At 39.3% G+C, this 24,809-nt stretch overlaps 1 protein-coding gene across 1 annotated transcript in view; it reads left to right on the forward strand.

The window, feature by feature from the left end:
* The window catches only part of CECR2 (CECR2 histone acetyl-lysine reader), a gene marked incomplete at both ends in the record, with an annotated part of 127,584 nt that overhangs the window by 57,686 nt on the left and 45,089 nt on the right, over nucleotides 1-24,809 (forward strand). Inside the window, one exon of the mRNA XM_084256115.1 lies at nucleotides 22,204-22,298. Within this exon, the coding sequence (XP_084112241.1) occupies nucleotides 22,204-22,298 (95 nt within the window). The remainder of the gene's footprint in view (nucleotides 1-22,203; nucleotides 22,299-24,809) is intronic.

The raw sequence follows: 24,809 nt of genomic DNA on the forward strand, positions 1-24,809 counted from the left end.
ACGGTCCTTTTTCCATTGAATGGTCTACATATAAGATCATGTTCTTTTTTCCTTTCCTGTTTGGATGTCCTTTTTTCCTTTCCTTTCCTGTTTTTATTTCTTGTCTAATAGGTGGCTGAACTTTCAATACTGTGTTGACTAGAAGTGGTGAAAGTAAATGTCCTTGCTTTGTTACTCTGATGATCCCTCTTATAGGTTAAGTTTCCAGTCTTTTACTACCCCTGAAATATTTACCCACAGGTGCAAAACCAGTAAGAACATATGTGTAAGTAAGTTAATTGTGGCAAAATTACTTATTATTTTGGCAAAAATAGAAAACCGTGAAATCCCATTCTATTCAATGGATGAATAGAATTTTACCACCATATCATGGAATATTAGGTAGTCTTTAAAAGAATATGTACTTGATATAGAGAGTAAAGGGGGAAAAATGACTGTATACATAAAACCCCAGAATGAATAGTTCAGTTATTCTTAATATTTCTGTGAAGCGTGTACCTATGTATGTAGGTATGTATTCATTTATAGCATTTTAAAAAGGGCACCCTAGCACCCAAACTTGATGTCACAATATTCTCTCATCTTTATTGTATGTGCTGATTACTCATCTTTTTTGCTTTGTTGACTGAAAATGTCTCAGAGAAACAATGACACTCTGGATCACACAACTGGTAACTGACAAAATCAACATTCAAATTGATTCCGTACCTGTTTCTGTACCTCCCCTGTTTGCTACAGTTCTGTTCCTTGTCTCTGATTCCTTTGGGTATGTAGGCACTATTGATCTGGTAGCTGGTTTAACACAATGTAGCTTTTCCTTAGGAAGAAGTAAAAGGGAAGGCTACATAGTAAAGAGTTGTAAGAAAAAGAAGACAAATTTTAATTCTGTTGTCTCTCTGAACAAACTTCTTAGGAATGGAATAATACTTGGTCATTCTCCCTCCTTACACTCCCCTATCACTCTGGGAAAGAGAAGCCAAGGGTGGCTTGAGCCTCACTTCTTATACATTAATTTCTGGGTGTGTTTTTATGCACCTCTAGTCTTCCTTGGCACTATCTGCTATGTTTGTATCTTGGATAAGCCCTGAAAAAACAAAGCTACTTCACTTGACAATTACACAAATAATGGAAGCTTACCCTGTGTTTTCTGGCATATTTACTTAGTAACCTAATATCCAAGAAATTAATACTGTATATCTGTTGATTATGCTTCTAATTGCATAGCTATTTAGAGGATTAGCAGGTCTTAACACATGAAAATGCCATGTGTTGGGGTAGCAAGCATTAGTTTTTGGGAGTCTAGAATGACTGGTTGTTGGTAGGAACCTGGAATGATGCTGGATGAATAAGACCTTTTTGCTGCTGGCAGAGAAACAATGTGTGTGGTGGAAGGCACAGGTGTGGTTGTGTCCTTAGATGATCATCTTAATACATAATAAAATCACGTAATTTTATTTTGGCTTACTAAATATTTGTGCTGCGGTACACCTAAATTAAACCAATTACTATTATTTGTATAAAATAATGTATCATTTATTCAAACCTGATGAAAGTTTTCTTTTAAAGAGTTGCCTGGGGAGAGTCACCACCGTCTTAATGGTTTTCTGTGTCTTATTCTGTGACCGTTTTTATTGTTTTGTTTTTTGTTTTTGTTTTTTTTCACTCTGGGGGTGGGGGGGACGGACATGAGTGAATGTTCTTTTTGAGAATATTGCCAGAGGCTATGTTAGATAGATGCCTCAGTACTGGATCTTTGAATGGGTTATTTTCAGTCTTTATAAATTGTCTAAGTTGAAGAATTGTATGCGGAAACAAGGTTAAGGATAGATGGTAAATAATTGTTCGATTTAAAGTGCTTTATAAAAGAAACTTTGCAGAAATATGATTGACATAATTCACCTTGATGTAAGAATTTCATACAGTATATTCAAGTATGAAACAAATGGAAAAGGAGATCCCACCAGGCTGTTGAGGCTGTTATAGTTTGTCAAAAGGAAAGGAAAAATTTAGAGGCTCTAAACCTATTTCTCTGCAGAAAGGAAATTGCAGGCTTATTTTTTATGGTGAACACCTATTTAGAATCAAATTCTTACCTCTTTAAAATTATACAAGTTCAGGAAGTTAAATTCAGAAGATGATATAAGGAACGAAAAGCAGTTTAGAAAAAGAACCCCAAGCCAGAGTATATTGGAAGAATTTGGTCACCCTTTGGCACTATTTTCTTTGATGTTAATGTGAACCACAGTGAGGGAAGTTTTTTAAAAGTGAAGGTCATTGGGCCCCGGCTGAGACATTCTGATGGGGGTTCAATTTGCATTTTTAATAAATATCCATATGAGATGATTCAGGGCTATAGTCCAAACATTGAAGTGTATTTTTCTAAAACATTACGCAGTAAAGTTTTGAGCTTTCTAAAAAAGGAGGGGTGATGAAGGTCTTGGCTGATAGAGGTCTTAAACTAGAACACAGATATTTAAACTTCAGAGACCGAAAGTAACGGAGCCACCAAACTAATCACTGCAGTACTGGTGCTAAAACCTAACTTTCCTGCTAATATTTCCAGAGTTCTTTTGAGTATACTAATAAAATCTATCTCCATGTTCAGTTTAATACTTTCTGTTCATAAAATAACATTTTCTTATTTCAGAAACATGGGAAAGCTATCAATACAAGCTGTAGTGGAACTACTTTTTTCCCCTTTAATCTTGTGATGAGGGACAGCAATTTTTTTTCATGTCACTTCTTCTAAGATTATTAGGATTTTTTAAATACTGGGTTTACAAAACAAAGAGACTCCCCCCTACTGATTGGGAGAAAAATTTTGCGCTCCATACAACTGATAAAGGATTGATCACAAAGATCTACACAGAACTCACATGACTCAACAAAAACAAAGTAAACAATCCAGTGAAGCTAACAGGACATTTCTCCAAAGAGGAAATGCAAATAGCCAACAGGTATATGAAAAAAATGTTCAGTATTCCTTATAATCAGGGAAATGCAAATCAAAACCATAATGAGATACCGCCTTACACCAATGAGAATGACATATATTTTCAAAAAAAAGCAACAACAAATGTTGGCGAGGAACTCTCCTATACTACTTGTGGGAATGCAAACTGGTCCAACCACTATGGAAAGCTGTGTGGAGGGTCCTCAAAGTACTAAAAATGGAGCTACCATATGACCCAGCAATTCCACTCGTAGGAATCTACCCAAAGGACACAAAAACATTAATTCAAAAGGATACCCACACCCCTGTGTTTATTTATACAGCGCTATTCACAATAGATAAGATATGGGGACAACCCAAATGCCCAAAAATAGATGACTGGATCGAGAAGACACTGTGTGTGTGTGTGTGTGTGTGGAATGGAATGGAATACTATTCAGCAATCAAAAAAGATAATCTCATGCCATTTGCAGCAACATGGAGGGAGATAAAAGGGATTATGCTCAGTGAAATAAGTCAGAAGGAAAAAAAAAATATCAGATAGTTTCACTTATGGAGGAATATAGAGGAACCAAATAAGGGATCAGGGGAAAAAATAGTAAATTTAAAAAAATTAACAGGCAACTATAAATCAAAGACATTGTGCAGGGGAGGGAAGGGTACAGGGTGCACAGGTGAATTGGTGGTGGGAATTCTATGGGGCCTAGACCTCAGGAGAAAGCAGATTTGTACAAAAATGAACAGTGATATAAAATATTTATAAATAACATAAAAATACATACTGGGTTTAAAGAACTTCATAAATCCCAGACAGCCATTTGTTCTATGTTGCAGTGTTTTGTTTACTGGTTATTTGCCTTTACATTTCACTTGAGGGCTATGGCAGCCCTTTCATGATTTCATCTTTTTTCTCTAGTTTGAAATACCACCATGAGGTACATTAACAGGTCTGTATGTACCTGTATGCTTTCTTAGGCCAACACTGTACTTGATTGCATTATAATTTTATATAAGATTTTTATATCATGTGCTATTTACCTGATATTATTCTTTGCATAGGATAGTTATGTTTTCATGTGTGAATTTGTTTATAGAAGTTGTAAAGTGTTTTTTTTTTTAAAAATTACTAGATAGAATAGTAATTCATGGTCTTGCTATTCGTAGTAATGCACAGTATAATTAAAATTTTTGCCTAATGACTGACTGAATCATAATTGTTTGGGATTTTGCTGATATTTTCTTAAGGTTTTTCTTCTTTAAACTATCTTGAAAATTTTTCCCCCATTTTAAAGAACTTCTTTTCCATTCTTCTGGAATTCCATTTAATTGCTGTTTAGGCTTGCTTTCAGCTATGTATTCCTTTGTGCTGTCTGCCTCTGAGTTTCCCTTCTTTAGCTCCCTTTCTTAAAAAACAAAATGTCTCCCAGTTATTTTACAAATCCTTATAATCTGCAGTACAAGAGACGACAAAGCAGGTAGAGAAAGTTGACATTAAGTTAGAACCTAAGTTACTTTAGGTTCAGGTGGATTAGTGTAGGCTAGTCTTACATGTTTTATTGTAGCACTTAGTCCTGTTCACAAGGTAATTGAAATTCTGCTTGACTGTAACTTGTTAGTAATGGTAATCACTTTAAATGGTTGTATTGTCTTTGAAATCAGTCTTGGACAATTCATAAAATGAAGGGCACAGTCCCTTTCAGCAAACAGAAGATTCCCTGGGAGCCTAAGGCAGATGGTGGAAAGACATGGATAAGGGAGTAGAAGATTGTATTCAGTCCTTCGTGTTTACTCACTTGTCATTTTGACCAAGAAAAACAAGAAATTTCAGTCGAAGAGACTATTCCAGCAGTATGTTCCTTGATTTAGCAGCAACTTCAGGTCTCAAAATGAAGTGGTGATCAGGGAGTCTTCTTCCAGCAGCTTCTAGAGGTCTGTGCCCCTCTCCTCACTTTAGAGGCTGGTGGACTCCCCACTCCTCCCCGTCTCCTCTCTGGTTTAGCCTGCCTCACATCTTCAGGCTTCATGCCTAACCCCAGTGGGCCTATATCCTTTAAATTTGGAGGCTCTTGACTGACAAGCCAAGTGAGTATAGGAGCTAATATACAAAAGAGGTTGATGGAAGCACAAAGATTCAGGCTAAGAAAACATTTTGAAATATGTGGCAAAAGCCAGCAAGAGTGCTACAGCCATACTGTCCAGTAGAACTTGATGATGAAATGCAATGTTGTTTGGATACTTCACCTGTTTATCTTTGATCTGCTAAAAGGTTGGCTAAACCCTTTAGGCTTCAAAGTCATGTCCTAGGTACTTGCATGTGTAAGCATGTAGACTCTCACCTTGCTGTACTCCTTTAAGGACTGACAGCGCAACCCCGCTTCCAGATACATGGTCTTTCATAGACGTGGGTTTTGCCTATTCCTTTTGTTAGGGAGAAAGGATGTCCTGAGCTAATTCCATGCAGGCTTTGTGGACTCCACCCCCACTCCAGACCAAAGCAATCAAGACATTGAGAAAGACAAATCCTGTCACCACCAAAGGGAAGGTGGCTGGGACCTGAGGTTGGAGTTAAGCAGCCAGGTTTGGTATAAAAAACCAAACACGTGGGCCTTGGGGGGCTCACTCTCTCACTCATCTCCTGGCTTCACGGCTCCTGGCTTGTGGCCAGCTCTCAGATCGGCGGATTGGGTAGGACGCATTTAAAACTTTGTCTCCCACTTTTCTCCCTGAGTTGTATATTTCCTCATTTGCCCTTCCCTTGTAAATAAACCTTTTATTAACCTTTCGTGTGTGCCTGCAATAGAGTATTGATAAGTCCTTTTAAGCGCACAGGACCCACAGTCAGGCAACCTGTTTTGTATCGGGGCTGCCCTATAACAGTTTGGTGCCCAACGTGGTTTCCAAGTTACACCCTATAACACTTCACCCTATAACTCCTTCAGACCCTGGTGGTGGTTTTTCTCCATAGTTTACTTGTAGACAGTGAAGTTGTTGCTTCTATCTAATACAGATTGCGTTAAATTTTCAGCTGGCATCCGAAGACCAGGTGATGCATAAATAACCAACTCCTTTAGGTAGCTAGGCTGGTAAGGATACCTCAGGATAGCTGTGACTCCCACCATCACTATCATAGATTTCCCATAAGAGGTTTACATGAAATGAGAAACAGCAATAATATCCTCTAAAACCATGCCTCTTTTTAGGTAGTTATCAACTATAGTTGATAACTCTATATTTATTGTATAATTGAAATTTGCTAAGAGTAGAATTTAAATATGCTCATCTCAGAAATGGGGGACAAATGTGTAGAATGATTATAATAAATAGCGTCATTCATTGTATTTTTGCCTACACCAAAATCCTAAGAGTTGTCTTAGCCTCCTGCTTTTCCTTAGCCTCACACCTTCATATCTGTCAAAAATTCTGTTGGTTTTGCTATCAGCATAGATCTTGAATCTTTCCACTTCTGCTCATTCCTTGCCCTGTCACTACTCAATTTACCATGATCCCATATCTGGATTTTTGTAGTTCCCACCTAACTTAATTCCCCTGCACATCTTTCCCCCTCTAATCCATGTACCACCAGTGGGGGTAGAATGATAAACATACTAAGACCTTATTTTTGTGTTTAAGTTTTCCGTTGTCACAGAATGGAGATTTCTCCTTTCAGCTTGTAAGACCCTTGCATAATCTTGACTTATCTCATACTGTGTTTGCCTGGGCTGACTCCTTTTTCACTTCCTCAGGTCATTAGCATTTTCCTTTACCTTCTGTTCTTCCCAAGAAGTCAGCTGACACCTTTATTGCTCTGGGGATTGCACTCAGGAGCTCTTGGTGGGGTGGGTCCTCTTCCTCCTCACTATCACATGCTTCTGGTTGGCAGTGCATGTGGTTGTCATGTCTGGGCAGTACTTGTTCTGGAGGTTCATGTGCTAGACACAGATTAGGGTGGTCTGCATGTAGGAGGAGGCAGGTGCACACTGGCCATATCGCCCTTCTTGACCACGAACACAGATTTGCTCCACACCTATAATCTTGTAGTGAATCAGCTCATTATAGCTGAAGGAGCTGCAGGCCTTGATTATTGGGTTCCTCAGTTGATGGGTTCATGAAGAAGCTGGAGCAGTTCCATGTGACCATCCATTGCAGGTGCCCGGATTTGGCTGCTGAGGTGGGACTGGGGTGCCAGGGTTGTTAGAGAGGTACCAGGCAATGGTGACCCCCACACGGTGGCCAGACCCCCTGCCCAGGGCTACTTCCTTAAAGCTTTCAACTGGTTTCATTGCCTGGGAAGCCTTTCTAAGACTTTTTGTATGACTGGCTTCTTCAGTCCTTTAGTTCTCAGAATAAATGTCATCTCAGCAAGCCTTTTCCTCCAGTTACTTCCATATTACCCAGATTGTTTCCATAAAAAATATTTGGGATAGGGCAGTGAGCTAGGAGTAAACGTGTGGTGATGTAACGTGGAAATGCTACATTTTGGGTAAAGGATACCAGGGCAAAAGCCAGGTGAGGGTTTGAGATGCTAGTGAGCTAACAGTGGAAATGGTAGGAGTTGAAACTCAAGCTTGGGGGAAGGCAGATCATTTAGGAGTTTCTGTGCCACCACAGAAGGTTGAAATTTATTTGGATTGCAGTTTATTCTGATAGCAGTCTTTTAAAGAGTTGTGTCAGGAACATGGGATCCTTTTAAGAATCTCAGATCGAAGAGGAAGATGGGTGGCGGCACTGGGTGTGTTAAGTTCTTGATTGAGTAAAGAAGCAACAGGATTTTGTTGGATTGAATGTGGGTGTGAGAGAGGAGTTGAAGATATTACTTAGATTGTGTCCTGGGCAGCTGAACAGAGCCAGGGTGAAAGTGCCCTTTATTGAGGTGGGAATGACAAAGGAGGAGAGATTTCCTGGGCTTATGGTTTGTATTGTTCATTATTTGCCTATCACAGTCCTGGGTACTTAGTCTTAAAACTAAACCTTTCAAAAGAACAAGAAGAATCTCACTTCAGGGGTTTTAAAAATTTCACTGAAGTTAGTAAGTTTGAATAATAATGACTTGTAACTGTGTGAAAATGTGCCATTAACTACAAATCACTCCTCATCTGTATCAGTTTTGAAAGAAACAATTTAACGCAATTTAAGCAGAAGAGAAACATCTCCATCATCCTAAGAACATTTACTACTTCCAGTAACTTTGAGCTACATGAAAATTTTTCGGGAAACTGACCAGGAATGCTAAGTGGACTTTGCCGTAGAAACATTTTTCCCCCCCTCTACGAAGGTGTGTTGTCTAAAGCTGGTTTTCTTCCTATAACCCTAGTCATATAATAAGGTAGAACTCAATTTACGTTAGTTAGGCACAAATCCTAAAAATTAGTTTTGAGATTAGCTTTCTGTTGGATGCTGACAGTTATAGTAAATCCAGCAGTGTTGACAACTCAGACTCTTAGCGAACTTCCAGGGTCACTCCAGGCTTATATTTTAAGACACAGCATTTCAGAACCTCCTGTTTCAAACTGCTAAAGTACAGGGAAAAGGAAGGCTAGAAGAAGAGAAAATGGAAAGCCACATATAATCAAAATAATTACTGCTGCCCCTTGACAGGCACTTCAGACTCTTAAACTTCCTCAATACTGAAATCCATTATCAACCCTTCACTCATTTTGAGTCTTCAGTGCAGGAAACCTGGCTCCTCGCATCAGTTACACAAATATGCTATCTAAAGCAAGTCTTTCCTGAAGCACGTTCTGGAGAAGCATCTCACCTTTTCAGGTCCTTTAGCAGAGCATGTACTGTTATAAACTCTCCTTATAAAGGGACAAGTGCATGTACACTTGAAACAACTTGGTGTATGTTTTTCAGGTGTTTCTCAGGCTATATTGCCAAGGGCACAGAAGGGCACGCATAACTGAGACAAAATGGCAAACAAATTTTCCTCCCAAAGAAACAAAAACTATACCACTAGCACCTACTCCCTTTATAATTCTCCATGTTTAATGCAGTGAAGGTCCATGGGGTGTTTTTATGTAAATCACCAAACCACCTGTTTCACCCAAGGGTTGTTCTTGTTTATGGGCATAGTCTACGTGCTCTACCAAATCCCCAGGCTTTCTGGAAACTGCTCCTCAGATGTTCTTCCTGTAAGATGAGTCCCCACTCTCTGCTTACTCATTTCTCCTTTCTAATTCAGACCTCTCCTTACTGCAGGGGAGTGAGAGAAAGAGGGGAATAATTTTTCCTCCTCTCTCATACTCCATTAAACCAGAATTACGCTCCAGCAGTACAGTTTTATTTCACTCATTTATTACTTTTTAAAATTTTATCACTATGGATCTATAAATATTTGTTTTATATTTTTATACTTTCATTAATTCAACAGTTTATTGTTTCGGCTTTGGCTATTGGCTGTGGGGTAGTTTGGCTTTGTTTGCTTTTGAGTATTTCCAGCTTTGAACACTAAAAGCTCCTCCTGGTTCATCTGTATATTTCCTGATCCAGTCCTAGAACCAGCCGCTTCTCAAAGAAGCTCTGGCTCTTCCTTTTGGAAAATGGCATTAGATACTGACATTTCCAGGAAATGGGTGAAGGTGGTCAAAAAAAAAAGAGAAACATGAAATAGAAAATAAGCCTTGGGTGTAATGTACTGTCTGGTGGCTGTAGTTAATCGTACTGCATTGCAATTCCAAGTTGCTTAGATATAAAAAGTTGTCACAAAGAGAATCTCACCCCTATAATTATGGTAATGGACATTGACTAGAATTACTATGATCATTTTGCAAATAGATTCAGTCAAATGACTTCTGTAACCACCCAAAATTGATATTGATTGAGGTTTTTTTTAAGGCTATTGTCTTCTCTAATTTTCTTGGAAAAACATCCTGGCCATTCCTGGTTTGTCCTGTCTTTCCAGAAACTGGGTTTCTGAAACTGGGTTTCAGGCATTTTTGAGATTTTCAATCACATGTTCTGTATAGATTGGTTGTTTCCAGTGGCTGATAGCTATTGTTTTTCTCTGTGACAGAGAATTTCTTTAAAAGAACTGAATGTCTTGTAATAAAAGAAATTCGGTATTTATCTTCAAGGTAACTGTTTTGCAAGAGATAATTTATGAAAAAACCTTTGCCTTGGCCCAATGAAATCACACCTGTTTGTTTGCCAATTGCACGTAACATAATCACTCTCTTGCCTGTTTAACCTATATCTTGGCTCTATTTCCAGTGCTTTCAGAATACAGTTCTGGTCTTCACTTTTGCAGGTTCAAAACTATTATAATATCAACAGACCCAGAGTCTCAGAATAACGTTTTTTTTTTTTTTTTTAACTTGGATAGGTAACCTTCCACAGTCATTACATTCATACCTGCTATTTAGCTCACACCACCTTCCAAAGACAAGACCAACCCTCTCATCAAGGATCTGAAGAGAATGAATTAGTCTTGAGGGGATAATTTCTTCCAAGCCTGATGAAATATTCTGGCCCTACAACAAAGTATCAGCAGTGTCTCTCCCCCAGGATTGGACTGGATAAACATTGCAAATTCTTTATCTTGGGACATCTTTCCCATTAATGGCAGCATACAGGTTATCCCCTTTGGGTTATAACGTTCTTCCCCCCCCCCTTTTTTTAAATGAAAACTCAGTTCTATTTTCTTGGGATCATATCCTGGCCATTCCTGGTTTGTTCTGTCTTTCCAAATTTCTTCTCTTAACTGGATTTCAGGCATTTTTTTGAGATCTTCAATCACGTATTCCTTATAGATTGGTTGTTTCCGGTGGCTGATAGCTTTTGTTTTTCTCTGTGAACATTCTCTGAACACTTAGTCTGTGGAGCCAGTTGACAGTACCAGGGGGTTCAGCACGGCTCATTATTATGACTTCCTTTTCCACATTCAGCTGTTAGAGAAACTGTGTTCTGCTGAGAACCTTACTGTTCCTGCCCCCATGTGTTTTGGTCACCCTTCAGCCTTCATTGATCTCTACGTAACATTTTGACTGCTGTGCTGATCATAATTGTGAATGGGAATTTCTGTTATTGTTTGCCTTTCCCCCCTTCTAGATCTCACACTACTTGAGAGTGAGCATCTTTCTCCCCTGTGCATTCCCATCATTTAAAGAGAGCCTGACACATAGTATGTCTTCAGATACCAGGGATGCCTTTTCACTGGGACATCCACTGTCATAGTCCATAGTGGGAATGTGATTGAATTGATTCATCAGAGGTTCTGTCAAACACATTGAAATTATATGTAGTTTTCTGTGTATGTACATTTTTGCCTTTTTCACACATGAGACCCGGATACAATCAGATACCACCAACAGAATCAGGATACTGCAAGATTGTTTCCCACTTTACACTCCTGAGACCTTAACTTGAACATTGAGTTTTTGTTGGCTGTATCCTCCTGCTGGCCTCTAGCTTCCATTCACCTCTGGTCTTCTGTTTATCAACTGAAGCTACCATAATATTTGCGGCAGGGGACACAATTAAAATTTGTTATGTAAAAATTTCTTATCCGTTCTCGCCCTGCCCCCATATGTTAGTTGCAGATATTTGTTTTAATTGAAGTAATATTGCTTCACTATAACACTGAATATGTTTCAGGGAAATAGGTCCACATCTCCCCAGAAGCATTCACCACACTACACCTGCCACCAGAGCACCCCACAGTCTTTCACAGAGACCACTGGGCCCCTCCTTTCTTTATCTCCACATCCAGTTGGAAAACTTAGACTTCTGCTCCTGAAATTCTCTCTTCTGTGACAGGGCAGGGAGAAGGGCACCCCAGACCCCGCAAACCTGCCTGCTCTAAATAGGTTCTGCCATCTGCCACATCAACACAAAACATGAGACTTTAATGAAACGGAACTTTAATACAATTAGGAAACAATAGAGGAAAGGCAAAGAATCTAGTTTCTAAATCAAGCACCCAAAGTTACCCGTCCCCTCGTGGGTAAAAGTCCACCCAAGCAGGATTGGCCCAGAGCAAGGCCCCAAAGCCTGCCACAGGTCTAAAGCATTTTCCAGTGGGGACCCACAGAAAAGGATCAGAAACCACCAGGCAAGTCTGGAGGGAAAAGAGCAAAATCAAAATTAAGACAAAAACCGCCATGGTCACCTCCCCACGGGTCTCTCACCCACATCTGTCACCCAGTCCACGACCAAAAGGCAAGCACAGTTTCTTTACATGTCTCCTGGCTCCATCCTGCTTCCTTCCTTCCTCAGTCTCCTCTGCAGCTTCTTTCCCTTCTCAGCTCCACCTTCCTTTTGGGTGGGGCAGGAAACCTGGAACCTCCCCCTTTCCTGGGGACCCCCCCTGTTACACTTCCATCTCCACTGTCTTCCTTCTAGTAGGGGCCATCACTTCTTTCCTCGGCTAGTTAGGGGTCTTCACGCCCACTCACCTCTCTCCCTAACAGTGTATCTTGCAAGCCACATCTCCATCACCCTTCCAGGTCTGACTCTTCTTTCTTTTCCCTGTTCAAAAGCATTCCTTGTCCTTTAGCAGCTCCTTGATACCTAAAATAACCTCCAGCTAGTCCAGCAGTGAGCTACTACTGTTGGCAAAGAATGAAAACTGCATAACCTCAGATCGAAAGCTGTAGTCTGAAATCGCGCCAAGGAAAAATTGTCAGATGGAAGTCTCCTGTTTCATTTGTTAATTTCATGCAAATGTTTAACTTGAAAATGTTTCCCTAGAACAAGCAACAACAATGAAAACAAACCAGAAAAGTCGGTATAAAACTGACTCTCTAGGAAACTGTGCCATTTTTATCTGGCAGTTTCCTGTGTCCAGGCCACACACTGGGGGGCTGAGCAACAAGCACCCTAATTAGAAAGCCTTGGTCTGAGCGATGCAGTCTAGACTACTTGACCTTGTATCTGAGGCTGTGAACAGTCTGCGCAGAACCTGCTCTTCCAGATGTCTTCTCTGCGTGGCCATGCTTGTCCAGTACTAGCCTCATAGAACATTTAAGAAGATTGTCAGCTTTTTCACTGCTCAAAAATTGTTTATAGATCATGGGCATTTCTTATGGGAGAAGATCGTTGAAACTTCCAGAGCCAGTTTTAGTAATTCTTCTAGATAAACTTATTTATTGGTGTTTAGTATTTTCCAGTTAATATAATATTTAATATCTAATATCTTAGGGTAGCAGTCATATTTGAGTGCAGGAGCTATTTTGGTTTCCTTTATGTTGTTACCCCATATCAGCCCGTGACACAGCTGTTCCATGGACTATTGAGAGGAATGGCATGGCTGCAGAAAACAGCAGTACAGACCTGCTAGCCTTTGGGGACTCCTGGGAGAAATCGCTTGGCCAACTGAAAGTGTTATAATAGCCAGTTTCGGATCCCTCACCATTATACCCACTCGACCTGATTTATACTTCACAGTCTAAATTGGCATGGGACAGACCTTTGGGATTAAATTAATTTATACCAACTTAGAAGGCATCAGCTGCCAAAATCAGGGGTGCCTTCTGGAGGCTAGTGTGCTGATTTCTTCCTGTATTCTGAGCCCACACTCCAGGCATTCTCTCTTGGGTAGCAGCTGGGGTAGTCCTTCAAGAGGGTCTGCTTTGCATCTCTTTTGTGTAAGCACGTTTTGGGTCCTATACAGAAACCCGGATCTTTAAATGAGACATTCACGTATATTGCCATTGGCCCTTGTGCAAATTAAGAAGATTGGTGACCTTCTAAACTCAGATAAACATATGAATTTTTTCTTTAGGCCTTTCTTCCTCTTTTGGTAACCTCAAAGGAATAGTGTCTAAACCACGGTGGCACAAATCTGTGATCTTTTGGATGCTTGCAAGTTGAAGAAAAGAAAGTTGTTCCTCTCTTTACCACCTTCTATAGAAAAAGAATAAAGAAAATTTCTAAAGAGATTAAGCATGTATCCAACAATAAACAGTACTCCTTTTGGGTGGTTACTGTACATTAAAGGAATTAATTAGTCATATTCTGTCCTTTGACTATCTCCAGTCTGGAAATTATCTTTATTAGGGAAGCAGATTTCTTAAAGTGAACAATTGTAAAGTTTTCCAAGATTTATACTACAGCCGCTATTTATTTCTCTCCATTGCCTGTCAGCTTGGAGTGTTCCCCTTGTTCAATTCTGAGTTCTCTTCCCAGCAGCCACTGCATGATGAAGGATTTGTTCTTGAGGGTGGAGGAGGTGGAACGATGTTAAACAGACTTGTCTCTGACAAAGTGTGACGCCAGCTGCAGAGAGGGCAAACCCTGTCATTCCCTCCAGCTCCTCTCCGAAGCTGCAGAGGAGCAGCAGGAACAGGTCCCTCTTCTCTGCGCTGTTTACTGAGTTTTCTGCTCTCCCTCCCCTTCCTCTTCTGTCCCAGAGCATTTTGGCAAAGTTCAGATTTCTGTGCTCACAGCTCAATGGTCGCAGTGAAAAGGAAATGCAGAAGGGGAGGAGAGAAAGTAGAGGGGGATAAGGTGGGGGTGGGTTTTTAAAAGAAGGTATTCCTTGTTGCCTAAGTCTAACACTTAAGCTCTGGATTGAAGGCAAAAGTAGTAAAGCTTTGAAAACCTGGATTTCAAATAGTTCTTCAGAGATAGTTTCATTAGCTCATGCACATGGTAGGTCCTATATTAAAGGGATTTGAGTTTCTGTTGTTGAAAAGCCTCCAAATTTTGAAAAGATCAGTTTGTGTCTCTTCAGTCTTTGCTCTCCCCCCCAACACACTCATAATGATTGTAAGGAAAATGAAATAATTGTAATATTAGCATTTTATAAAGCATTTATAATTTTTAAATTTATAAAGCCTGTGTGCCAGGCTCAGCTGACTTTTATAAGCTCTGCCTCATTTTAGTCTCTACAACAACACTTGGAGGTAGATACTTTTAATGTGAAAATATTTTTTCTAAATGTGATGGAAACCACTTAACATAAAACTTAGCATTTTAAAGTGCTAATAAGTTTTATTTAGTAGTGCTAAGTTTATTCATATTGTTGTGAAACAGAGCTCTAGAACTTTTTCCTCTTGTAAATCCAAAACACTATTCCCATTAAAATTGAAAAAAAGTTAATTGATGAGCCAGTTTTTATGTTTAGCAGCATTAAAATTCCTCTCTATCTTTCTACAACATTCTTAACCTGTGTTTTCTCATGGGGTGGTAAAGACTGAGGCCTGTATTAATGGCCTTGACTTAATGATTTGATAAAACTGCTGGGTTAATAGTTCCTAAGGGGAAAAGAGGAAAGTTTTGCTGGGGGTGGGGGGCAAGAGGGGTTCATCACCTATTCTTCATCCTAATCTTTACTGATTCTGCATTTTAAGTTTTCGGAGCTACAGGGTGAAAGTTTCATGGTAACTTGGTCACCTCACAAGTTAGCATGGGCCTGCATGATTTTTGGTGGATTATCTGGGTAGCTTCTGATTTATGAAGCATATCATAAGAATACATTTAAAAAGCAATTTTATAATTTGAACCCATTTTCTTACTGATTTAAGAGTTACTGTAGTCCATGATTGGTAGGCACACAGGGCTGGGTTATATTTATAAACAGAACAGAATGCCTCTCACTGTCTCTGTCATTTGAAAGATAATTCAAGTCTGCTTAGTTTTAGTTGGAAATGCTGATCCAGCATTCTTGATGTTCTGCTCTTCTGTGCTCTTCTGTGTTTACTGCTCTGCTCTTGGCCAGTTGCTAACTCAACAGATCATAGTCACGACATAAAAACAAACCCAGTTACACTGGGGAAAAGATTTTACCATTCTACCACAGTTGGGTAGAACAACAAGATCATTTAATATATCTTTTCAAAGTAAGAGTGATGTTAGTCTTCTGTTTCTGCTGATAGTATTTTAAAAAACTGTGATTGAGTCACCAATGAAGCCTGGGCACCGAAGCAGGAAGAAAATACAGTAAAACAACCCTTCTCTCTTAAACCTTAGCTGCACAATTTTTATTAATCATAATTCTTGATTCATGATACATTCTCTTCGTGGTCTAATACTGTGTTGCTTTTATTCATTCATTTGTAATTATATTAATCTGCAGAAATAGCACCAAAACAGATCTCGAACATCAACGGCATTGAGACTTCTCTCCCATCCAGTGTTCTGACTACCGGCACCCATGGAAATTGTTTTTAATCCTGCTGGTGATTATAAAGTTGCCTTAGATTTATTGAAGAAAATGTAGATGTGTTATATAAATTAAATTCAATTATTGGCTTTGAATCAAGATGTGGTGTATCTACACTATAGAATACTGTACTGTTCAGCCATAAGGAAAGATGAGATGTTGCCATTTATGGCAACAAGAGGATTATTTATAGCTAAACAAGTCAGAATGACAAAGACAAGTTCTGAATATTGGCATAGCAGACCATTCAACTAAATAAATGCTTATAAAAATTAGAGCACACCGGTAACCACACTGAGGTTTCTGAGGTTGAGAAAGAAAGGGCCAAAGGGGTAGAGGGAATAGAGGTGGGGGAGAAATACTACGTAAAAGCTAGGTCGGTAGGAGAGGGCGCCCCTGGTGTGGGGAACTGCTTTCCAATTCTATTCTGAAATGTCTGCAGGGCGAGAGCAGTTTGCAATAGGGACAGGTATCCCCAAAAGTGAAATTTATCCATAAAGTGAAACCAAAATTCCTTATTCACTCCTGAGAGTGAATGGGGCGGCCAGAGTACTGTGGAGCACACAACAGGTGAACTTTCTGCAGGCAAAAGTTTCTGCATTCAAAATCAGAAAGTTTATGCTTAAATAACGACAGCATATATAGAATCTAGAAAAATAATGAGTAAAGCTATTCACGCTCTTAGGAGAAGACACTCAATTTAGATGTTGATATTTTTTCTTTTCCTTTAATTTTAAAGTTATTTTTTTCAAAGTGATAGGGTACAGGAAATCAATGTCTAAAGAAAAAAATAATCTCTGGTATTCTCACTTCTCCCTGGGGTTAGCTAGTCTTCAGGAGCAATGTTTATTTTCTCTGGAAAAAGTTCTGAATCTTTATGACCGGTGGCCTGAAATTTTGTAATTGAATAGATGTTGTGCAAATATTACCAAAAGTTTTTAATTTGAGCATGTATTTCAAGATAAATAGTTCTTAGATTTTGAATCTCTATATACAATTGATTGGCCAATTTTGATTTTTCACTAATTGCTGTAAGTTAACAAGTTGTCAGTAATTTCAGACTTAGAAAACTCAATTTACATATACTTAAAATGTGGGCTTAAGGACATTTTATCTTTTGGCTAAGTCACTCTTTTGGGAGTCTTAGTTTTTATTTGGTCATTGAAGGTCTTGCTCTAATTACTGCGATTCTTCTTGATGACTGCTTGGGAACAGTAGTAATAAAGATACTGTTTGGAGAACATTTTAACCAGAAATTTCATGGTATGTCCTCCCCATTTTACCTGTTTTAATAGATTTGTTGTTAGAAATGACCCTCTTCTATAGAGAGTAAATAATCCACTCTTCATCTGTGACAACTCATCTGTATTGAAGTAGATTGCTTAGTGTGCATCTGTATCTCTGGATTACATTGGATTCTTCAGTCTGCTTCAAAAGGCTTCAGATCCACAGGAAGAAAACTTCATCTGCATGATTTCATTAAAACTATATATTAATATTAATGCTAGTGTTTTTAGACAAACAGGAGGCTTTGGCTGTATTTGAGATTATTATTTGAGAGTGGGGTTACAATGGGGTTAGCATTTAATTCAGAGTCCTTATATAAGAAGTGAAGTTGGCTTTCGAGAGTTGCATATATCTTAGAACCCTTTTTTAGTCTTTCTTTAGTATTTTGTCTTTTGTTCATCAACCCAACATTTAGTGATAATTCATATTCAAAGCCTTCCCTTCTGTTTCCACAGTTGCTGCTTTATTTAATTCAGGCTCTGACCCTTTATGTCTAGACTAGCACCTCCAAATGAATCTTGGGGCTTTTGTTAAAATGCAGATTCTGATGTTAGTAAAATTTGTCCTGGGACCTGAGGCTCGGTGCTTCCAACAAGTTTTCAGGTGATGTGGATGCTCACGGTGTTTCTATTGCTGGTTCCCTTCCAGTCATTCCACAAACTGCTGTCAGAACTGTTTTTCTGAGACACTTGATTATGCACAGAAATAAAATTCACAGGTTAGTGTAATTTTCAGAGAAGACCTGAAGGGAGAGACTTTCCTGTTCGCTGCTCCCCATTTTCACTGTGGTGTTCCCTACAGATGCCCCCGGTCTTTCACAGATTCTTTGTCACTACACACCTGCCCTGTAAGATGCTCCTCTTGAAATCCCTAGGGAAATCTTAACCTCCTTTGCAAAATTTCATTCTTTCCTCAGTTTCTGTTTTATTTTCCATTTCCCCATTGTGTACCTTAATAGAGTATCACATTTTCATTCTTTGCCACTACCCAGTTAAGAAAACACTAGAATGTCTGCTCTGTTCTACATCAGACATTGTAGAAGTTGCTGGGACACAGCAGTGAACATAATAAAAAAATAAGTAAAGATGTCCCCAATTTTGGCTTATATTTTAGTCATCTTTCATTCCTTTCCTTCAGAAACATGCTGGGACTTCCTTATTCACCTTTCTGTCTATTGTGTGGCATACAGTGGGTGAACACTACATATTTTTTGAGTTAACTTGACAACCAACGATTTGCTGACTTCTGTGCTAATGTTACAGGTAGGGCCCTAGAGGAGAAACTCAGGAATGTTCCTTTCCCAGAAACAGAATATGAGGAAGGAGGTGAATGAAACTAACAGATTGCATTTTGGGTTTTTTTGTTTGTTTTTTAAAGAATATAAAGGGCAATCAGTGACACTATTGCTACAACATTTTATTTTTGCCTTCTCAGAGGACAATATTATAAGCAGAAACTAGGCATAAATTTAGCTGTAAAAAAACCTTTTCTCTCTTAAATCTCAGATGGAAGGGAATGATAGGAAGGGAATCATTTTGTCAAGCATTCAGACCTAAGCCAGAAGAGAATGTCTGTGGGTAGGAGGCAGGTGATGGAAAAGAAAGGGAATTAGCATTATAGGTTGAACTTTTTGCTATAAGAGTGACTTTTTTTTTTTTTTTTTTTTTTTTTTTTTTTTTAAGAATCCCAGCTAAAAATTAATGCAATCGCTTCTCGGCCTTTTGGCTAAGATCAAGTGTAAAAATTAATGCAGATTTTGCTGAACAATATGATTGTTTAGTAAGATCAGTATTTTTAGTTATTTACTATAGAACAAAAGTGATCTACTGGTATCCTACGATTTTTACAAATACACACACGCGCGCACACACACACACACACACACACACACACACACACACCCCCCGCAGTCCTGTCCTTGGCATCCTCTTTCCAGTTTTTAGCTCTTCAGTTGTGGCCTTTTTCACAGTTTATCTCTGCACTTCCCTTCTTTAAAAACACAAGGAAGGGCTTCCCTGGTGGTGCAGGCGGTTGAGCGCAGCACTGTGAAGCTGTCCGCAGCATCTGTAGTGCCGGTTCAATCCCTGCTGTCCGCGGAGCAACCTACATGATGAGGCAGACCTCTCCTATCTTGGCTGCTGCTCCCCTCAGCAGTGTATTTCATCAGTCTGCCTGTTCTGTTCCCTGCACTCTGGTGAATCCTCTCACCCTCCCACACATCTGGCCTGTACCCTGGTTCTTGTATAAATAAACCTTTAAAAAAAACACTAGGAAGCCTCAGTACGAACTACAACACCTTTGATCAAGAATCGTACTGTGCTCTGTGGTCTACACTGATAAGGAAGAGAACAGAATACCAGTAGAAATGTATAACCATTTGTAAGCATAATACAGTGCTAAGGGATTGCTGGTGCAGCCAACAAAGTGGAAGGTCAGTTAGGAAGATTTTGCATATAGGGTGTGTGTGTGTGTGTGTGTGTGTGTGTGTGTGTGTGTGTGTGTAAACTCGAGGCTGGGTGATCTGAGTTTCACTTGACTTTGTCATGAGTTTGCTGAGCATAGTTGAGAAGGTCCTACTTTCTTGAAGTTTATAGAGTTGAAATGATCTCTAACTTAACTTCCAGCTCAAGCATTCAGTAATTTGGACTTATCTATCAAACAAGATGATCTGGGACTTTTCTTCAGGGGTTCGGCTTCTGTTATGATTGCAGTTCACTTTTGAGTCTTGTGCGTTGCCTTCCCTCATTCACTTTAATCAGATCTTGAATGCATGCCTTTCTCTTGCTATCTCTCTCTTTCAGTAAGTCCTTCAGAATCTCTCCTGAGCTGTTGCTTGTACTTACATTGCTGTGTCCCCCAACCACACACGCACCCTGTGCCACTAGAATACACCAAATACACATAGTAGCTGGATTACCTTCACGGTGCCTCTCCTCTAAAAATAACTGTAGTGGATCTCCATTGTCTTCCAAAGAAAGGCCAAACTCATTAGCTTGGTATTCAGTATCGCCTATCAATCTTGGCTCACATTACTCCCTCACTTAATCTACAGAACAGTTCCACTGAACCTAATATCCTCCTGGTGGCTCCTGCACCTAGTGATCCCCTGCCTCTCCCCTATTGTCACAGACATCAATTTCCCATCTCGGCTGCCCCTGTCTTCTTGCAACCTCTCAGGCTTCCCACAGCCACAAGTAATCCTCCTCTTAATTCCCTAAGCACCTGTAGTGCTTTTTCTGTACCTAATAGGCCAGTTACATTGTGTGCGTGTGTGTATACTGTCTTATCTCTCCCAACTATAGTAGAATAACCTACTTAGTGTTTAGGAAGTGTACTATATTATCTTAAACAAGGCGGTGGTACAGTAAATATTTGTTGAATGAGTGAATTCTAATTATAGCTTAGATCCCTGACTGGTAAGGTATCTTGTATTTGGGGATAATCACTAACTATAACGTAGAAAGAACTTTGCCCACAAGAATTAATAAGCTAATGTAACATGTTTTCAAGCTTGTACCTTTTTTGCTCAATATAATTTTAGTTTCAGCTATGCAATATGATTTGATACTTGAATATATTGCAAAATAATCACTATAATAAATCTAGTTAACATCTGTCATGGTACATACAAAAAAATTGTAAGTGTGGCATAGTGATGGAGTCTTGCCTTTTAATTTTGAATTTGATTCACTTGGGTTTTCAAAGCCATATAGGTTACTGATGGCTTCCTTTTCGGCCTCCGTATTTTATTTGTGTCAGTGTGCTTAACAATTTTTCTGTGATATTTTTAGAGCCAGTGTTTACAGACTTTGGACTTTTCAAAATAAATAATAAATGGAACAATTAAAATAGTTTACAAAAGAGCTTTACTGTTTTCTTGGTAAAAGTAGACTGGCCTACTTCATATCCACTGCCGTGTAATTGGTGTTAAGGTCAGAAATTGCATCTTATGCACACCTTGTTTTCAGAGCCATCACTGGATCCTTCAAAGTTTGGTTTTTCTGTGATTATAGCTTCTGGTTATGAGCTAGTCTGAGCCTAGCAGGCCCTTGGAAAGTAGTTTGCAAGCAGATGATAGCATCCTGATTGGAAGATGCGAGCAAACTATATCGCAAGTGTTGATGAATCAGAACATATCAGCTTATTGGGAGAGATTAGGAAGGGAAATAGGATTTCCAAAAATTTTCAAGTCACTTTTTGTCCCGATAGATCTGCTCAACTGACCTTTGTTTAGAATACCATGCTAAGGCAAAATAAATCTTTGGTAATGTCTGCCTGAACCCCAAGGAAAGCAAATACATCTCACCTAGGATTAAACCATTAACATAGACATTACCTCACTACTCTCCAGATGATGTAAGATTAATCTCAGTTCTAGCAATCTTTTATCAGTCATACAGGTACAGTGTTCTCAAAAGAAAAACTGCTGCATTGCTTCCTACATTGTCTCCCTCCACCCCCGGAGTGTTCTTTAAAGCTTTGCAGATGGTTTGCCTGTTGATAAAGAACACTTTTTAATTAATTACATATTTATTCCTTGATTCTCTTAACATTAAAGTAGAAAGCATATATTTATGTAAGTTAAGCTCTTTGCTATTTATAAAAAGAGACACGTGTTAAACTCATAGTGTGCAGATAAAAGGTCTGGAGCAGCGGTGGTAGAAGTGAACCCTAGGGAACGCAAGTCTGAACTCTAGATTCTCTGCCACAGTAACTTGAAGGGCAGAGTCAATCCACAGTGAGCTTTTTCTGCAACTCTATTCATTTGCCTGGGGGGGAGGGTGATGGTGGTGGAGGGAGGAAGGGGTAGATGGATTTTAAAAAATCTGATCTCTCAGTCTACTTTTCCTTATCTTCTCAGGAGTTAGAAGCAGCTCTTCACAGAGATGATGTAGAATTTATCAGTGACCTGATTGCCTGTCTGCTTCAGGGCTGCTATCAACGAAGGGATATTACGTGAGTAATTCTGATCTTACTAAGTATTTCTTGCCCAGAGATCTAAACAGTCATAGTGATTTTCATTCTGTAGCAAACTTAGAACTGATCATTAGATACTTAGTAAGAGTGTGGACTGAGTATTTACAAATGGATTTTAAAGCCCTTTGTTTGGTTCCTTCTGCAGTCGAATTTTAATTTTGTTATAATTCTTGACTCTCTTTTACTCTTAGAAATCTGGATCCATCAGCTAATATTCAAAGTACAGAATTTCTGCCTCTCAGTATATGCTTTTCGATCTGATTTTTGTTTGCAGCATTTGTAAAGCGTTGCCTAACAAATTAAAACTAGACTTTACTGCACGTTTGACGTTTGAGTATGTTCATCTGTTGTTCACATAACCAGTAGCATAATTTGTATCATGAAGGAGCTTCTAGCCTCCCCGCCAGGGAAACAGTTCTCCAATGCATTTGAGATACAGAGAAACTTAGAGCAAAATTTTATCTATGTAGACAAAAAAGAGATTCTTGATCCAATTTTGTCTCATATTAATCCTAACTTGGTAGACATTTTCTTTACTACGTTTCTATACAGAATTATGGGGCCAGTGCTCAGAAAACTGAGGTAAGAGGGGTTCCCAGAATCTGGCCCTCCAGTGCCATGCAAGGGTTTGGGGTCTTATGGCTTGTATTTTTCAGAGAGTTAAAGATGGTATCTCTAATATGCCTGTTTCAGTAAATTCACTCCTAGATTTCTGTTAGGTCAGATAATAATGTGCAATAAAATTGTGTTTAAGGGCCTCCCTGATGGCCTGGGGTTAAGTCTCAGCACTATCATATTCAGCCTAAATTTAATCCCCAGCCAGGGAACTAACTAACCCACATATGGTGCAGCAGACCACTCCTATTTCACCCGCTGCTCCCCTAAGCAGTGTATTTCACTAGATCCACATTTTCTATTCCCCACTCTGTCTCTGGCGAATCCTCTCACCCCTGCACCTCTGGCCTTTACCCCAGTTCTTCTACGCAAAAAAATAAAATAAAATTGTAGTTAATAGGTGAGTAGAATGGCGAGATGCCTTTTTTCCAGGTGGAAGTCTGTGTTCCTTAAGGGAAAGTTATTTCTCTTGGATTTTTCTCTAGAATACCCAGGGTTTTGTGCTAAGCGAGTAGAAAGAAGAGGGGACACCGTTATCCATTGTCTCGACCACTGAAATGGAGCCATTAAGTTTTCCTCTCTTTGTAGAGGGACTTTATTTTTTTTTTTAAGATTTATTTATGCATACAAGAACTGGGGTACAGGCCACAGATATGGGGGGTGAGAGGATCCACCAGAGACAGAGTGGGGAACAGAACACGCAGATGGACCGAAGTACACTGCTGAGGTGAGCAGCGGGTGAGACAGGAGAGGTCTGCCGCGCCATGTTGGTTGCTCCCTGGCCAGCCAAGGATCGAACTCATGCTGCAGATGCTGTGGATTTCTTCATAGTGTGGTGCTTAACTCCTTGCGCCACCAGGGAAGCCCCTGTAGAGGGACTTTAAAGAGATATAGACTTGCAAGTTTTATTGTTTTTAAATAGAATTGTGTAATCATGTTCCATATAATTTCACATCTCGCATTTTTTCACTATAATTATTTTTCTTACAACTACCTTTTCTTTAAATATGATTTCAAATAATCCGATTTGGTAGGTTGACATTTGTATCTAGCTTTTTGCTGTTATGCACATGCTATAATGCTTAGCCATGAACTTAAAAATTTGCATATTTAGTGAATTGCCTCCTTGGTTTAATTTCTTATATTCTATAAGCTCCTCTAATTTATACTTCTAATTAAAATTGATCTTAATCTTGTCAATTCATCCAGAAAACAAATAATTTTGTCATGTTCTAGAAGAAATCCCCTTATTTTGGTTAGAATCAAATAAGCCTATTAAAAAGTTGGGCAAAACTGACTTTACAATATTAACATTGCTCTTTTATACATGTCCTAATTTATCTTGCTCAGTAAAAAGTTATAGTAAGTCATTTGGGTAAATTCCTGGGTATTTTCACTTTTATTGCTATTAAAAGTAGAATCACATTCTTATTACAAATACTTTTGGAAATTTATAGTATATTGCTCAGTTTTTATCTTGAATTGACCCAGTTTACTAATCTTAATTTTTTTTTAATTCTCTTTCGGTTTTCTAAGATTATTATCCCTCTTTTTTTAGGTATAATCTTTATTTATTTATCCCCCCCCCGAAGATTTATTTATTTATTTATTTATTTATACAAGCACTGGGTACAGTCAGAAGCGCAGGAGGGTGAGAGAATTCACCAGAGCCAGAGCGGGAAGCAGAGCAGACAGAAGGACCGAAGTACACTGCTGAGGGGAGCAGCGGGCGGCAGGAGAGGTCTGCGCGCCATGCGGGACCCTCCTCCGGTGGCCGGGTCACAGCTGGGGATCGAACCGGCGCTGCAGAGGCTGCTGGGCAGCTTCGCAACCCAGCGCTCAACTGCTGCACCACCAGGGAGGCCCTGTCCCTCT

The sequence above is a fragment of the Talpa europaea genome (assembly GCF_964194135.1).
Source record: "Talpa europaea genome assembly, chromosome: 15".
Lineage (NCBI taxonomy): Eukaryota > Metazoa > Chordata > Mammalia > Eulipotyphla > Talpidae > Talpa > Talpa europaea.